Raw genomic sequence first — 17056 nt, forward strand, 5'->3', positions numbered from 1 at the left:
TTAAAATGTCTGGCACGGTATAGGCATTCCATTAATATTTGTGAAATTTATTCATGAGAATTACACGATTCCGTATGTGAAACTGCGAGATTCCACTAAGCAACATGTCAGCTGCAGGAGCAGGAGAGATCCAGCACTGGGTTCACCCCATCCACTCCCCCACCCACTCCTTGACCTCCCCTGCTTGAAACCTGAAAATGATTGAGAGCACGGCTGATTAGGGCTCAAACTCATGTTGTATGTGGAGGTGGAAAAGAGCCATATACATTAGAAGGGGAAACTGAGGCAGACCACAGGAGAAGGGGTCCAGAGGGAGAACAGAGGGCCCAGGACTCCTTCTGGAGGCTCAGAGATGCCAGGATTCCAGGAGGTCTCAGCACAAAAGAGACATGCCAATATTGGCTATCAGCAACCAGAGTGGGGATGGTCAAGCAGTTGCTGGGAATGAATTTATATCTTGACAGTCCGCATCCTCGGGCAGGCCTGGAGTGGGCAGGAGGGCTCCCACGTCGTCCCCACGGAAAGAGATCCAAGGGGCTAAGCAGAGAGGAAATGGGGAGTTGTCAGAGAATCTCTCAGACCCTGTGGGTCTTTGACCACCCCTCTCTCATGTGCATATCTCTCTCTGTCTTATCTCTGGGTCACTCTCTCCTCCCTCTCCTGCCCCTTCCCCCCCCTTGGGCTTCTGCTCCCCCTCCCCGCCATTCTGAGTCCACACCCCTCTCTGGCCTCTGTCCCTCTCTAAGTCTCTGTCCTCCCAGGTCAGTGTCCTCCTCTCTTCTGAGGTCTCTGTCCTCTTTCTGGCCCACACCTGGCAGCCCATTCCTCATCCTCCTCCACAGCAGAGCTCCTCCTGCAGCCACTGCCGTGAGCAGCAAGAAGCCAATGAAGATTCCGACCACAGGCACCGAGGACTTGGCTGGCGACTCTGCAGCCAGAGAATACTGTGAGATATCGAAAAGACCCTCCAGCCCCTGGCAGTCAGGGCATGGAATTTGGGGGTCCTTGTTCCTCCCAACCCCCGAGATTCCTCCCAGCACCAAGTGTCTGGGGATCAGGGTGGGCTGAGGAAAGATCAGAGAGGTGATGCCCTGGGTTTGAGTAGAATGTCCTCAGGTTGGATTAAGAACATAGCAAGGGGCTGGGGACATGGCTCAGTTGGTAGAGTGCTTGCCTTGATGGACAAGGCCCTGGGTTCAATCCCCAGCACACACACAAAAAAAGAACCATATTGAGAAAGGGCTGTCACACTGATGAGGGCCCAGCTGCAGTAGGGTGGGCAACAAGGCAGTACATGGTCAGTCTTGGTAAGGATTGGCATAGCTAGAAAACAAATGATTAGACTCTATGAAGACCAGCAGAGTAGAATGGAAGATGGCCAGATTCAGGATGACTGGCTGCAGGTGATCAAAGTCCATAAGGCCAGGGGCAGCAGAATAGAAGGCAGTCAGACTTGGGGACAACAGGCATTAGCAGGCACAATGCAGTCGGACTAAGAAGGAAGGCCAGACTCTGGAAAGTCACAGGGCAACAGAAATAGGGAGGACTGTCACTCAGTGGGACCTCACCCAGTTCCACGGTGAGGGGCTGTGCCAGCCCCGCATGCTGCACAATGCAGCAGTAGTGATGCTCATCGCCACTTTTGACGATGAGTGATGACCAGGCATGGAAGGAGCCATCCCCATTGGGACCAAAGCCGCCCTCTCCAGAGCCAGCTGCCAGCCCATTCCTCAGGAACCTAAGCTGCAGCTCCGGAGGGTAGAAGGAGAAGGCACTGCAGGTGAGCACGGAAAAGCCAGGGCTGCTGGGCCGGGCCTTCAAGCGCATGGATGGTGGCTCTGCAGAAACACAGGGGCATGCCTGAGGCCCAGCCTGGGGCCCCAGGGTCAGGTGCAGTGCAGGGCTGGGCAGAAGGGGAGAGACCTCCATTCCTGTGCCCTGTACTGTGACCAGCATGGAGAAGAGTGGCCAAAGGAGAGGGCCCTCCCAGGGCTACAGAGACCCACCCCTCCCACCCCAAGAGCCCTGGCCTCAAAACTCCACCTCTCATCCTTTCTTCCCTGCAGTGGAAGTGAATCAGGTGCCCAACACCATTCAAAGCACTGGGGACAAAGCAGTGAACCAGACAAAAGACATCATCCTCATGGAGCTCAATCAAGGTAAACAGACAAAATGTTTGTGTGTAAATGGAAGAGAGGGCTGGGAACGTGGCTCAGTGGTATAGCCTTTGCCTGGCATACATGAGGTCCTGGGTTCAACCCCCAGCACCATTAAAAAATCTGGGAAAGGGACATAGGCTATGAAAGTGTCAGATGAAGGAACATGAGACATACTCTTTTTTTTTTTTTTTTAAAGAGAGAGGGAGAGAGGGAGAGAGAGAGAGAGAGAGAGAATTTTCATATTTATTTATTTTTTTTTTTAGTTATCGGCGGACACAACATCTTTGTTTGTATGTGGTGCTGAGGATCGAACCCGGGCCGCACGCATGCCAGGCGAGCGCGCTACCGCTTGAGCCACATCCCCAGCCCCAGAGACATACTCTTAATCCACTAAAAAGAGAGTAAGAGGATATTATGAAAAACTTCCCACTAATACATTTGAAAATAAAAATTAACTGGACATATTCCTGAAAAACACAACCTTCCAAAACTGACACAAGAAGAAATTAAAAACTTAAGTAGTCCTGTCAAAAAAAGGTTTTAGTCTAGGGCTGGGGTTGTGGCTCAGTGGTACAGTGCTTGACTAGCATATGTGAGGCCCTGGGTTCGATTCTCAGCACTGCATATGAATTTTTAAAAGTCCATAAACAACTAAAAATATACATTAGATTTTTTTTTTAAGTTTCAGTCTATTTTTTTTAAACATTTATTCTTTTAGTTGTAGTTTGGACACCATGTCTTTATTTTATTTATTTATTTTTATGTAGTGCTAAGGATTGAATCCAGGGCCTTGATGGTGCTAGGCGAGTGCTTTACCACTGAGCTACAACCCCAGCTCCCATGTATATTTTTATATTTTCAATGAATAAAATTCAAGGTCCAGGGTTGGAGTATAGCTCAGTGGTACAGCACTAGAGGTGCTCCACCCCATCACCATCCCCAGCACCATAAAAATAAAAAGTAAAAAAGAAAGAAAGAAAGAAAAAGACAGGCCTAGTGGCAAATGCCTGTAATCCCAGCACCTTGGGAGGCTGAGGAAGGAGGATCACAAATTCAAAGTTAGCCTAAGCAACTTAGTGAGGACCTCAGCAACTTAGACCCTATCTCAAAAGAAGAAAAAAAAAGGGGTGCTAAGGATGTGGCTCAGTGGTTAAATGCATCTGGGTTCAATCCCCAGCACCCCACTCCCCACCAAAAAAAAAAAAAAAAAAGGAAAGGAAATCTAGGTTCAGATGACACAAGTTAGTGAATTATTCTTCAAAGCAATGAAGGAAGAATTCACAAAACTTCCCCCCATACTGAGATTGAACCCAGGGGAATCCTACCACTTAGAAACATCCCTACCCCTTTTTATTTTTTGAGACACGGTCTCACTAAGTTTCCCAGGCTGGCCACAAATTTGTGATCCTCCTGCCTCACATCCTGAGACACTACAATTACAGGTGTGTGCCACCAATACCCATCTCAAACACTGCTACTCTTGCACAAACTCTTCCAGAGAATAGCAAAAGAAGAAACATTTTCGAGTAGATCTTATGAAGCCAGAGCACAATCTTTAATCTTTTTTTTTTTTTAAGTACCAGGCTCAATGGTAGAGCATTAGAGGTCAAACATGTTAGGCATGGGCTATTCCACTGAGGGACATCCCCAGCCCAAGGCCAGCACAATCTTGGTAACACCTTCACAAGGACACTGTAAGAAAGGAATTTACGGCTAGTGTCTAAAAATCCTTAAATATAATATTAGCAGATATAATCCAGTGATTTATTAAGGAACAATACATCATGATTAAGTGAAATTTATTCCAGGAACTTAAGGTCCGTTTGACATTGAAAAACATCAGTCAATATGATTGACCGCCTTAACGAAATAAAGGGGAAAAAAAGTAAATGGTTGGGGCTGGGGATGTGGCTCAAGCGGTAGTGCGCTCGCCTGGCATGCATGCAGCCTGGGTTCGATCCTGAGCACCACATACAAACAAAGATGTTGTGTTCGCCAATAACTAAAAAATAAATATTAAAAACCTCTCTCTCTCTCTCTCTCTCTCTCTCTTTAAAAAAAAAAAAAAAAAAAACACCTTTCAGGGTGCTGGAGGCTCAATGGTTGAGTGCTTGCCTAGCATATGCAGGCCCTGGACTCCATCTACAGCATTAAAAAAAAAAAAAAAATTCTTCTAGAAGAAAACATAGGAGATAGCCTCCTAACATAGACAATGAGTTCCTAGATATATGCTGGCTATGACCCTGAAAACCCAAGCAGCAAGGCAAAACTAGACAACGGGACTACCAAACTGAAAAGGGAACCATTGAGTGAAATGTTCATCTATGGAACAGCAGAAAATATTTGTGAACCATCTATTTGATAAAAGGTTAATTTCCAAAATATACAAGAAATTCCTACAATAGCAACAACAACAAATCCAGTTAAAAATGGGCAAAATGAGGCTGGAGGTGGAGCCTGGAAGTAGAGCATGCATGAGGCCCTGGGTTCCATCTTCAGTACTACAAAAAAAAAAAAAAAAACTTAAAAAATTGAAAAATGGGTAAAAGGGATTTGAGCCGCCTGCCAGGGCTGGGTGTTGCTTTGGGAGTTCCCTCCAGCAAGGGTGGATCTCAGCAGTCTCAGATCTTGGTTGGGATCTTGGTTATAGGTGCTCAGCAGAAAACAAACTCAGCACTCTTGCAAAGTGGGAAGCCACGCAGTGTTTCTCTCCCAGACTTGCTTTTCCAGCGAGTTGGCAGAATTTGCTGCCCAGTAAGGTCAGCTGGAAGGGGCCAGGCTGTGGTCATCAGCAGTTCTGTGTCCGATCTTGTGTTTACTGTTGTTTTCCAGCAAATATGTATTGTCCTGGGTGCTATACACCCTGCCACACCCCTTTTGCCTCTAAGGTAAAATAGTTACAACTTGGGCTAAGTTCAAGCACGGAAAATATGTCTGGCCTTTGGTTTTGCTTAGCAAAAACAAAACAAAGCAAACAAAACCCCTGAGTAGTGGTTTCAGTGAACAGTTTTGTGGGTATATATATATATAATTTCTATAACCTGCCCCTTACCTTTCATCATATTCTAATTAAGATTAAGATTTAAGGTTGCTGGGCATGGTGGCACATGCCTGTAATCCCAGAGGCTTGGGAGGCTGAGATAAGAAGATCTCAAATTCAAAGCCAACCTCAGCAAAAGCAGGCACTAAGCAACTCAGTGAGACCCTGTCTCTAAATAAAATACAAAATAGGGCTAGGGATGTGGCTCAGTAGCAGAGTGCTTGCCTAGCACAAGTGACGTACTGGGTTCAATCCTCAACACCACATTAAAAAAATAAATAAATAAAGGCATTGTGTCCATCTACAACTCTCTCTCTCTCTCTCTCTCTCTCTCTCTCTCTCTCTATATATATATATATATATATATATATATATATGGTATTGTGCCAACTACAACCAAAAAATAAATAAATATTTAAATAAAGATTTAAGGGCTGGGGCTATGGCTCAGCAGTAGTGCACTTGCCTGGCATGTGTGAGGCACTGGGTTTGATTTTCAGCTCCACATATAAATAAATTTATAAAATAAAGGTCCATGCACATCTAAAAAAAAATTTTAAAAAAAAGCAACAACAACCAGGTGTGGTGGTGCACGCTTGTAATCCCAGTGGCTCAGGAGGCTGAGGCAGGAGGATCTGAAGTTCAAAACCAGCCTCAGCAACTTAGCGAGGCTCTAAGCAACTTCACAAGACCCTGTCTCTAAACAAAATATTAAAAAGAGGCTGGGGATGTGGCTCAGTGATTAAGCACTCCTGGGTTCAATCTGCAGTACCCCCCCCCCAAAAAAAAAAAAAACGGCAACAACAAAAAAATAAAATAAAACTAGGCAAAGGACTTGAACAGACATTTCCCCCAAAGATGAAATACAAATAGCCAACAGGTATATAAAAAGATATCCAACAGAATAGAAATGAAAAGCACAGTGAAATTTCACCTCACACTTAATAATGGATGGCCATCAATCAAAAACAAATAAATAAATGAACAAACAAACAAAAATAATAATAATAACAAATGTGGCAGGGATGTGGGGAAATTGGAACCTTTGGGTTAGTGGGAATGTAAAGTGGTGCAGACACCATGGAGTTTCCTAAAGGAGTTGAAAGTAGCCTAGCCCATGATCCAGCGTTCCCATTTCTGGTGTTTGCCAGCAGAATTGAAAGCAGGATCCCTAAGAAGTATCTGAATTCCTACGTTCACTGCAGAATTATTTACAACCACCAAGAGGTGGAAACAAACTAAATATCCAATAATAGATGAATGGGTAAAGTGTGGCCAATACATTCTGTGCATACAATGAATTCATATTTGACCTGAAAAAAGAAGGAATTCCTAGTAGGGTGCCGTGGTGCACACCTGTAATCCCAGGGACTCAGGAGGCTGAGGCAGGAGGATCCCAAGTTCAAGGTCAGCCTGGGCAATTTAGTGAGACCCTGTATCAAAATAAAAAACAAAAAGAGCTAGGGCTAGGGACATAGCTCCTCGGTGGTAGAGCACCCTTGGATTCAATCCCCAGTACTGCCACATCCCCAGTCTTTTTCATTTTTTGTTTAGAGACAGGGTCTCCCTAAGTTGATTAGGGCCTTGCTAAGTTGCTGAGGATGGCTTTAAACTTGTGATCCTCCTGCCTCAGCCTCCGTAGCCACTGGGATTACAGGTATGCACCACTGTGCCTGGCTGAACTTTGGGGTTTTTTATTTTCTTCTTCTTCTTCTTTTTAAGTTGTCAATTGACCCTTACTTTACTTATTTATATGTGGTATTGAGACTCTAACCCAGTGCTTCACACATGCCAGGTAAGTGCTGTATCACTGAGCTACCATCCCAGCCCCTGACTGAAGTTTTATTTATTTTAACTGTTCATGGTGTATGCACCAATAATCCAAGTGGCTCAGTAGGCTGAGGCAGGAGGATTGAAAGTTCAAAGCCAGCCTCAGCAATTTAGCAAGGCCCTAAGCAACTTAGTGAAACCCTGTCTCTAAATAAAAATTTAAAAAAATACAAAATAGGGGTAGAGCTGGGGATGTGGCTGAGTGTGTTCAATCCCCGGTACAAAAAGAAAAAAAGAGATTAAGTGCTGAGATTAGGGGTTCAGTTGGTAGAGTGTTTGCCTTGCATGCACAAGGCCCTGAGTTCAATCCCCAGCACCACACACACATACACACACACACAAAAAAAAAAATAGGAGATTAGGGATTAGGACACAAACACATAGAGGCAAAATCATAATGTGAGGACACAAGGAGGAAATGGACATCTGGAAGCTATGGAAGAAACCTTCATCTTTCTCTAGACTCTAGAACTTGAGAAAATGAATTTCTGTTATGTCAGCAATCCTGTCTCTGGTATTTCTCAAGTTATCCATACCAAAAATACACTACTCCTTTGTACTGCCTTATGAAATAAGGGATCAGTATGATGGTCAGCCATGATGGCTGCTGAAATCACTGGGAGAAAACCAACAGAGAACTTCACAACAGCACCTGAGCCAACAGTCTGCACGACACTAAGCCTGGGCACCTCTGCAGAATCAAACCAGAACCTGATGGAGCCTGCACATGGGCTACCACTTCACAGAACAGAAGGAGAACCATGCTCAGCAACATCACAGAGATGCAAACAGCAAAATCCAGCCTGGGTGGAACCAACAGGACAAATAACTGACTTCCTTTAAAGCAATATTGCTAGGAAAGAAAAAGAGAGATAGGGAAACCAGCAAATTCAAAGACACTCAGGATCACAAAATTAACTGAAGTTGAACCATAAAGTATGTTCCAAATATAAAACGTAAATGTTAAATGCAAAACTATAAAAGTCCCAGGGGTAATATAGAAGATCTAGGTGATCTTGGGCTTGGCAATGACTTCCAAGGTACATCACAAAAAGTACAATCCATGAAAGGAAAAGCTCATAAGCTGGACTTCATTAAAATGAAGATCTTCTGGGCTGGGGATATAGCTCAGTTGGTAGAATGCTCACCTCACATGCACAGGTCCGGGGTTCAATCCCCAGCACCACAAAAAAAAAATAATAATAAAAATAAGATCTTCTGCTGAGCATGGTGGAGAATGTCTATAATCACAGTGACTCCAGAAGCTGAGGAAGGAGGATTGCAAGTTTGAGGCCAGCCTCAGTAATTTAGCAAGGCCCTAAGCAACTTAGCAAGACACTGCCTCAAAATATAATAATAATAATAGGCTATGGATGTGGCCCAGGTAGAATGCCCTGGGTTCAATTCCCAGTATTTAAAAAAAAAAAAAAAGGAGAAGGAGAAGTAAAATATATCATTACAAGAAAGAAAAAAGAGGGCTGTGGCCCTCATTACCTAGAATGCCAGAGGCATTGGGTTCAATCCCAGGCACCACATAAAAATAAATGAATAAAATAAAGGCATTGTTTCCATCTACAACTAAGAATATATTTTAAGCCAGGCCACAGTGGCACAAACCTGTAATCCCAGCAGCTTGGGAGGCTGAGGTAGGAGGATCTCAAGTTCAAAGCCAGCATGGCTAAGCATCTCAGTGTTTACAAAATAGGGCTGGAGATGTGGCTCTGGTACCAAAAAAAAAAAAACAACTCAATACAATGCATGGACCTCTGGTGGTTCCTGATTCAAATTTAAAAAAAAAAAACATTTACAGCCAGGCACAGTGGCGCATACCTGTAATTCCATCTACTAGAGAGGCTTAGGCAGCAGGATGACAAGTTCAAGGCCAGCCTATGCAATTTGGCAAAACCATGTCTCAAAATAAGAAATGAAAAAAGGGCCAGTGCAAGGCCTGGTGGTGTATGCCTGTGATCTCAGTGACTTGGAGGCTGAGGCAGGAGGTCTACAAGTTCAAGGCCAGCCTCAGAAATTTAGCAAGGCCCTAAGCAACTTAGTGAGACCCCATTTTAAAACAAAAAGGGTTATGGGGGTTGGGGCTGGAGCTCAGTGATAGGGCACTTGCCTGGCATGTGTGAGGCACTGGGTTTGATTCTCAGCACCACATATAAATAAATAAAGGTCTATCAACAACTAAAAAAGTCTTAAAAAAATGTATATATGAAAATGTATATAAAAATGTGTGTGTGTGTGTGTGTGTGTGTGTATATATATATATATATATATATATATATATATATATATATAATATTTTATTATATTAAAAAAAGGGTTGGGGATGTGGCTCAGTGGTAAATGGTAAAGTTCAAAGCCCCTGGGTTCAATCCCCAGTACCAAAAAAAAAAAAAAAAAAAAAAAAAAAAAATTCAAAGAGAAACTACCTGTCGGTCCTTACTTTCTTACTTTTCCTTTCTGGCATCTAGAATGAACTTTCTACAGCTTTCTACCAGACACCGGTCTTGTTCAGCAGCCCAGGGCCTCGGAAGCAAACACATGACCCCACTCTTCTCTTTGCCCCGAACAGCGCTCTGCTCCGAAAACGCATTTAGCCAACATTTTTTGAACAGATGGGGGTCTGGGGGTCTGGGACCCTTTGGGGAGGAAACAGAGTTGAGGGAGGGCTTTTCAGAGGAGGAGGCATCCTGTGGGGGCCTCGAAGAACCAGGAGGGCGGGAAATGCGGACCCGACAGGCAGGGGCTCGGGACAGGTGCGCTTGCTGACCACTGGAGCGCAGCAGCACAGGGGCGTGGCCAGGTGCTGTGAGGGGCGTGGCCTGGCGCGCCCGCCGCGTGCGTGCCGGTGGATGGGCAGGTAGGAACTGGCGGCGGGAGAGATCTGCTGAGGACACGAAGGCAAAGCAACTGGGCCTTTGTCCTGGGGTGCTGGGGAGACACGGGAGGGCCATAAAGAGACAGGCAGGGCAGCTCTAGATGGAGAAAGACCCTCTGGGCATGTGTGGGGACACCGTAGGGAGAAGGTCAAGGGACACTTCGGTGGAGAGGATGGTCTAAACCAGAGACTGGGAGGCGGCTCACCCTTCCACTCCAGGTTTACACGGCCCCTCTCTAGGTGTCCCAGCAGCCGCTGGGGACAGGAGTTGAGCAGGAACGTCCTCTCCTTCCTGACCGCCTCAGCTTGCTGCATCCACTTCTCACTGATGGTCTGGACCTCTGGCCAGTCCCCAGTCCAGTTCCCGTTCTTGGGATCGAACCTCATGAATTCCTCACCATTCAGGGCAAACATGGCGGTAGGCACCGAAACGTTGTCAGGACCTAGTTCACAACCCAACAGGCCCTGCAGGGTGTAGGATCCTGGGGTGCCCACACATAGGTAAGCAGGACTCAGAAGCAAGGGGCAGCCCTCCTCCCTCAGACCCAGGAGTCCAGACCCCAGCCCTCCTCCCTCAGATCCGGGGGCCAGACCCCACCTTTTCTCCCCAGGGCTGTGAGAGCGTCCAGAAAGAGCTTCTCCTTGTTTCTCAGGTCTGTGGTCTCTTTCTCCCAATACCAGGACACCTGGTTTTCCCAGACCCAAGCCCCATAGGGCTCAGCCTCAGCCCTCAGGCTGCTGTAGCTCAGGTACTGCTGGGGACCCAGCCAACCTGATACCCAGAAGGCAGGAGTCCCCGGGGCAGGGGAGGACACAGCCGTGAGGTGGTACAGTAGGGACAGATGATTCTCTGTGGAGAGAGGCAAAGGTGAAGAGAATCCATGGGACAAGGGACTAAATTGGAGCTTGAGGGGAGGGGACTGACGCAGAGTGTGGGGGACAGACAGAGGGAGACAGAGGCCCAGGGAGAGTGGCAGAAACCCCAAGGTGGGAGGAGACAGAGACGCAGAAAGAAACAGAGAGTCCGGGGAGGGGGCAGAGACCCAGAGAGAGGGGGACGGGTGGCTTCCAGGCACAGAGCACCAGGAAGGTGAAAGTGGTAAACAACGTGGAATCCGGAGGGAGGCCCAGGGAGGGGCTTCTAGTGAGAACTCGGGTTTCCCTTCCTTGGCCTCTCTTCCCGCCAGGGACCTCCTTCCTCCCTACCTCCCCCAGTGCGGCCCAGCCCCAGCGGCCCCTCACCTGCACCCCGGGTCTGAGGAAGGAGGAAGAGCAGGAGACCGAGTGCCCAGGGCTGAGGCCAGGGCACCCCCATGCTGAGAGGGCGACCTGGGGCGGGAGGGGGCGTGTGACTCCTTGGGCCCCCCACCCCGCCCCTTCCTCCCCAGGTACCCGTGGGCAAGGCCAAGACCCGGAGCCCTGGAGGGTTTGGGGGCCTGTCCAGGATAACAACAATGCCCTCCTCCTCAATGAACTTTCACCCCCTAATTTGATCTGGTTTGGTTAATTAATTACAGAACCTGGATAGCCTGAGATTCATTTTTTGGAGATCTGCCGGTCCCCTGTTCCCTCAGACCTGGGAGCCCAGCCCTCCTCCCTCAGACCCGGGAGCCCAGGCCCCAGCCCTCCTCGGCCCTCCTGCTGGGCCCCATTTGCTCACTGCCGCCTGGTTCTCTTCCTGCCTGCAGTTCTGGCTGCCTCCCGTGACTGGAGACCCCAGTTCCTCTCTCACATCCTGCCCGGAGCTGGCTCCCTGACTCCCAGAAGATCCAACCCCACCCCCCAGCTGCAAGACACACCCCAGGCCCTAGGCCCAGCCTCTCTGGAAACTTTTTTTTTTTTCCCTCTTTCTCCGTTGCTGCCTGTGCTTTATTTTGAGGGTGTCAGCCACTTAGCAAGCTCAGACAGCTGGGAATGAAACCCAACACTTGTAGCCTGGGCACTTATGTCCAGGGTCTTGCCAAGACTCTTGGAAAGTTCTCAGAGCCATCCATGACACTCAGAGGGCCTTGCTTGCATCGCCAGTTGCCCCACTTACATATTCCGAGGTCCTGCAACAAGCTCCTAGTGTGGCAGACACACCGTATACCACTTTTTTTTTTTTAAGTGACTTTTTAAAACGATATTTATTCTTAAGTTTTAGGCGGACACTATATCCTACATTTATGTGGTGCTGAGGATTGAACCCAGTGCCTCCCGCATGCTAGGTGAGCACTCTACCACTGAGCCCCAGCCCCAGCCCACCACTTTTTGTTTTGTTTATGCTACTAGGGAATGAACCCAGAGGCACCTTACCACTAAGCCACATCCCCAGCCCTTTTTATTTTTTATTTTGAGACAGGGTCTTGTTAAGCTGCTTAAGCCTCACTAAGTTGCTGAGGCTGCCCTCAAACTTTTGATCTTCCTGCCTCATCTTCCCTAGTTGCTGGGATTACAGGTATGGCCGTTGTGCCCAGCTTTATATCCCACTTTAGCACACCCCAGAACTCATCTAGATGTTTCATGAGCCTTAAGAGAACATTCCTGTGGCCCCCTAAGATGCTTCATGGCCCATGAGATGGTTTCAGGATAGGCCACCATGGCCAGTACCCTGCTGTACTGACCACTTATAACTCCATGGGTCTGGTCTTCTAATAATCTCATTCCCCTGCTTTATTTAGCACAATGAGACCTGGAGTAAGGGCCTTTAGGAGCCTTATACCAATGTCCTGTGGAGTGGACATATCACCACCGGTCTTTTTGTTGTTTTGGTACTGGGGATTGAACTCAGGGGTGCTTAACCACTGAGCCACATCCCCAGCCCTCTTTATTTTTTATTTAGAGATGGGGTCTCCCTAAATTGCTTAGGACCTCACTAAGTTTCTTTTTTTTTAATTAATTAATTAATTTTTTAAAGAGAGAGAGAGAGAGAGAAAGAGAGAGAATTTTTTAAAATATTTATTCTTTAGTTATCGGTGGACACAACATCTTTGTTTGTACGTGGTGCTGAGGATCGAACCCGGGCCGCACGCATGCCAGGCGAGCGCGCTATCGCTTGAGCCACATCCCCAGCCCCAGGACCTCACTAAGTTTCTGAGGCTGGTTTCAAACTTGAGATCCTCCTGCTTCAGCCTCCTGAGTTGCTGGGATTACAGATGTGCACCACCATGCCTGGCTCACCCCAGATGTTGGTAAATGATTTCTGGGCCCCAGTAAAATTGCAGCTGCTCTTTGCTCTAGGACCACTCTGGGTACTGTCTTCTTGCTATAGAGTTTATTCTCATCCCTTTCATGTCTGCCGAAAAGTGAGTGGGGCTCCCCAAATTCACTCTTTACTCGTGGGTTTGCTCTATTACCAGATTCTTCCAGAACCTCCCAAGAAAAGACAAAGCCAGGTACAGTGTTACATACCCATAATCCCAGCAACTTGGGAGGCTGAGGCAGGAGGATCGTGAGTTTGAGGCCAACCTCAGCAACTTAGACCCTAAACAACTTAGCAAGACAGTCTCAAAATTAAAAGGGGGGGCAGGAGATATAACTCAGTGTTAAAGCACCACTAGGTTCAATTCCCAGTACCAGAAAATAAACAGAGAGACAGGCCATAGGTAGGTGGATGTGTATATAGATAGAAAAATAGGTAGGTAGATGGATGTGCAGGTGGATAGACAGATGGATGATTGATTGGTAGGAAGGTAGGTAGATGGAACAGACAGACAAATAGACACAGTTGAAACCACTGTACCATGACCTACCCAGCAAACGGCCTCTTAAAAATTCCTGGCCATCCGCTCTCCTGCCTCTCCATCTAGCTACATTGCTATTCCCTCAGTCCCTATAAGGGATGTGAGATCCTGCTAAAAAGGGCCTGGTGTCCTACCATATGCCTCTGGTGTCCCTTTAGGTACACTGAATCTTCCTTTTATACTTCCAGAGCCCTGTCAGAACACCTGAAGTGGCTTGGCAAAATGGTGCACACCAATAATCCCAGCCACTCTTTAGGCAGAGGCAGGAAGATTCCAAGTTCAAGGCCAGCCTGAGCAATTAGTGGGACCCTGTCTCAAAAAATAAAATAAAATGAAATGAAATATCAAAAGGGCTGGGGATATAGCCCAATGGTAGAGCACCACTGGGTTCAATTCCCCTTCCCCGCCATGACAACCAGCCCTGGGCTCCCCCCAGTTTCCTCCTGTGATCCTGAGACACTGTCCTGGGCTTCCCAGTGGTTGCAGATCATCTTACTCCTCTGTCCTTGAGGTCCTGGTTTACCCATTGTTATATACAGCTCCATGTGTTCTGGGTCCTGATAATGTCCCATCAGCTGTCACTTCAATACCCCTGGGAATCTACTCTAATGGCCATTGTGTCCAGTCAGAAGGTGCTCTGGAGCTGGGTGTGAGGGGACACCTGTATTCTCACTAGTTGGAAGACTGACGCAGGAGGATCACTTGAGGCCAATGATATCTAGGCAACATAGTGAGACCCCATCTGAGAGAGAGAGAGAGAGAGAGGACCTTAGCATGGTCACACATACAAAGTCCCCTTCACCACGTACAATCATGTAACCATAGGTTTTGGGGGATTAGGGCAGGGATGTCTTTGGAGCCATTATCCAGCCCATCCCAGTCATCTATGATGCCCTCCTTGCCCCTGCTGTAATGTCCCCATTCTGATCTGCTGTCCTTCCTGCTGGCCTGCTGGCTAAACCGGATGTTCTTCTGCTCCTTATAATGGCCTCTAGCTAAACTCTCCCAGGGTCTCCCCTAATATTCCACGTGAGGTCCTTCCCTCCTGCCTGCCACAACAGAAAAAGGCCTGCAACCTCCTTGATGCACACTGGGTCCCCTTCCTAGGGGCATGTCCCCGGGCTGTAGTAGAACACCCTTAGACATTCACAGGGACTCTCCAGGATCCTGCTGGGATCCTGTCCCCAGGGACCCACTCTAATATAGTGGAAAGTCCTTATGGTAGCATCATCTACACAATTTGCAGAGCATACAGCAAAATGAAAATGTGGGGCCCTTCGTTTTGAATTCAAGGAGGTTCTACCTGGGCACTGCACCAAGCATGGATCTTTTTGGGTGGACCCCAGCAACTGCGTGGTGAGCTGTCCCTGGAGCCAGCCCACCCCCAGGGTGTCTGTTCTATGAACAGTTCCAGGCAGCTCTGAGCTGTTACCAAGAGCCATGGGAACATCTGCTCTTCCTCTGAACCTGCACAGTAGTGCCCCTCACTGGCCTCACGAGGCCATTACACCGGAGCTCTAAACCGAATCTGACCCTTCCGGGTTTCCTCTCTGAGCCTTGTTTTTTCCTCTGAAAAATGGGGAAAATAATTATGCCTGTCTCATTTGAGAGGCTTTAGGGAGTCAAAGTCTGAACCTGGGGAACATAGTAGGGCATCAGTGGTAACTGATGGCCAGGCTGCTATCAAGATCCCCAGGGGTACTGCTAGATTGGGGACCAAGCCCTGGATTCGTCTTGCTCCCTCTTGAATCCATCCCTTGGAGCCTGAACAATAAATATTCGTAGAATGAATCAAGGCAGTAATGAATGATTCCAGCTTGGTTTGATATGCCCCTAAAATTTCTCTAGAATGCCTTTGCTTTCCTGCTAGATCGTGATAGCAGAATCTATATAACCCACAAACGATCTGTGGATCTCATTTATGTCATAGAGCCAGGACCTACTCTAGGACTTTGCCGCAGGTGGCTCAGAGCAAGGCCAAAACAGTCACAGGGCTGCTCAAACACACACAGACGCACCTGTGATCCCAGGGGCTGGGGAGGCTGAGGCAGGAGGATCACAAGTTCAAGACCAGCATTAGTAACTCAGTGAAGTCTGGGAATGTAGCTCACACACACAGAACCCACCCCAGTTTGATCTCCCTGTCCTCTACTCGGAGATCTCAGTAAAATGATCTCAGGTCCCGACTCACAAATTATTTACTACTTTACTTGTAGATTCAACTATCTTTGAATCAAAAGTATTTTTTTGGAAAAAAAAAAACCAAACTACATCTGTATTGAACCTGTACAGATTCTAAGAGATTCTTTTCTTCTCTCCCTTTCTCCCTCCCTCCCACCCTCTCCTCCTTCCTTCCTCCCTCTCTTCCTTCCTCCTCAGTCCCCTGCACATGCTGGACAAGCACTCTACCTCTGAGCTACGTCCTCAGCCATATAGACTTTCTTCTTCTTGTTCTCTGATTGACATAGTATAACAACTGCTTGTATAGCATTTGCATTGTATTGAGTATTATAAGACATCTAGAGACGGTTTCAACTACATGGGAGAATGTGCAAAAAGTTCTATGTAAAAAATATGCCCTTTTATTTATTTATTTTATTTTGAGACAGTCTTGTTAAGTTACCCAGGCTGGCCTTGAACTTACCATCCTCCAGCCACAGCCTCCAGAATAGCTGGGATGACAGGCATGTGCCACTGTACCTGTCTATGCTGTTTTATATAAGGGACTTGATGGGCCAATTATAAAATAACCTGGGTATTGCCACCATGTAATATCCACAGGGCCTGCTGTAAGCTTCTGAGGTCCTGCTGTAGTAACATACTATCCCGGTGGCCTCTGGGCTGAATCTAGGGCTTCACATAGTATGAAACAGCAAGAACTGCCCTGTTTCCAGTAGTGGACCTGAAGCCTGCTGTCATTGCAAACCCAGGACCCTGCTTCAAAACCCTGCCTGGAATCTGGGCATGATGGCAAAAGTCTGGAATTCCAGCGACTTGGGAGGTTGAAGTAGGAGGATCATAAATTCAAGGCCACCATTGGCAATGTAGCTAGACCCTGTCTCAAAATAAAAAAGGGCTGGGACCTACCTCCGTGGTAAAGTTCACCTGGGTTCAATCCCCAATATAAACCAAAACCTGTCTGGAGATAATCTCTCTGCAAAAATGGCAGTGCAACTGGGATCTCCTGTAACCTGGAGCTCACATCCAGCAGGCAACAAGACAGCTCACCACAGGGAAATATGCAATATCAGGATTTGTATGATAAAATTAGTGAGAATGAGGCTTCACTTGTCTACACAGGACAATAAGGCAGGGCAGGGTGACCCCAGGGCTAGAGGTTCTGCCAAATAGAATTAGATTGGTGGAAATTAAAGTTGAAGCCAGAGGCAGAGAGGGAGCCTCTGTGAAGGTGGCTGGGAAC

General features: G+C 47.2%; 1 protein-coding gene across 2 annotated transcripts; it reads right to left on the bottom strand.

Moving 5' to 3' along the window:
* Window positions 1-31: 31 nt before the first annotated feature.
* On the bottom strand, window positions 32-11686 carry Fcgrt (Fc gamma receptor and transporter). 2 transcript variants are annotated; one of them, XM_076838024.2, is made up of 7 exons: window positions 11574-11686; window positions 11156-11242; window positions 10512-10763; window positions 10120-10395; window positions 1569-1838; window positions 812-928; window positions 32-537 (listed from the first exon to the last, which is right to left on the bottom strand). In XM_076838024.2, the coding sequence occupies exons 2-7, from the start codon at window positions 11226-11228 to the stop codon at window positions 428-430; spliced, it is 1098 nt and encodes a 365-aa protein (XP_076694139.1). In that variant the 5' UTR covers window positions 11229-11242; window positions 11574-11686; the 3' UTR covers window positions 32-427. The 2 variants fall into 2 exon arrangements, with proteins under 2 accessions (XP_076694139.1, XP_076694140.1); XM_076838025.2 differs by lacking the exon at window positions 10120-10395.
* Window positions 11687-17056: the final 5370 nt, after the last annotated feature.

This window comes from Callospermophilus lateralis, chromosome 18 (assembly GCF_048772815.1).
Source record: "Callospermophilus lateralis isolate mCalLat2 chromosome 18, mCalLat2.hap1, whole genome shotgun sequence".
Taxonomy (NCBI): Eukaryota; Metazoa; Chordata; class Mammalia; order Rodentia; family Sciuridae; genus Callospermophilus; species Callospermophilus lateralis.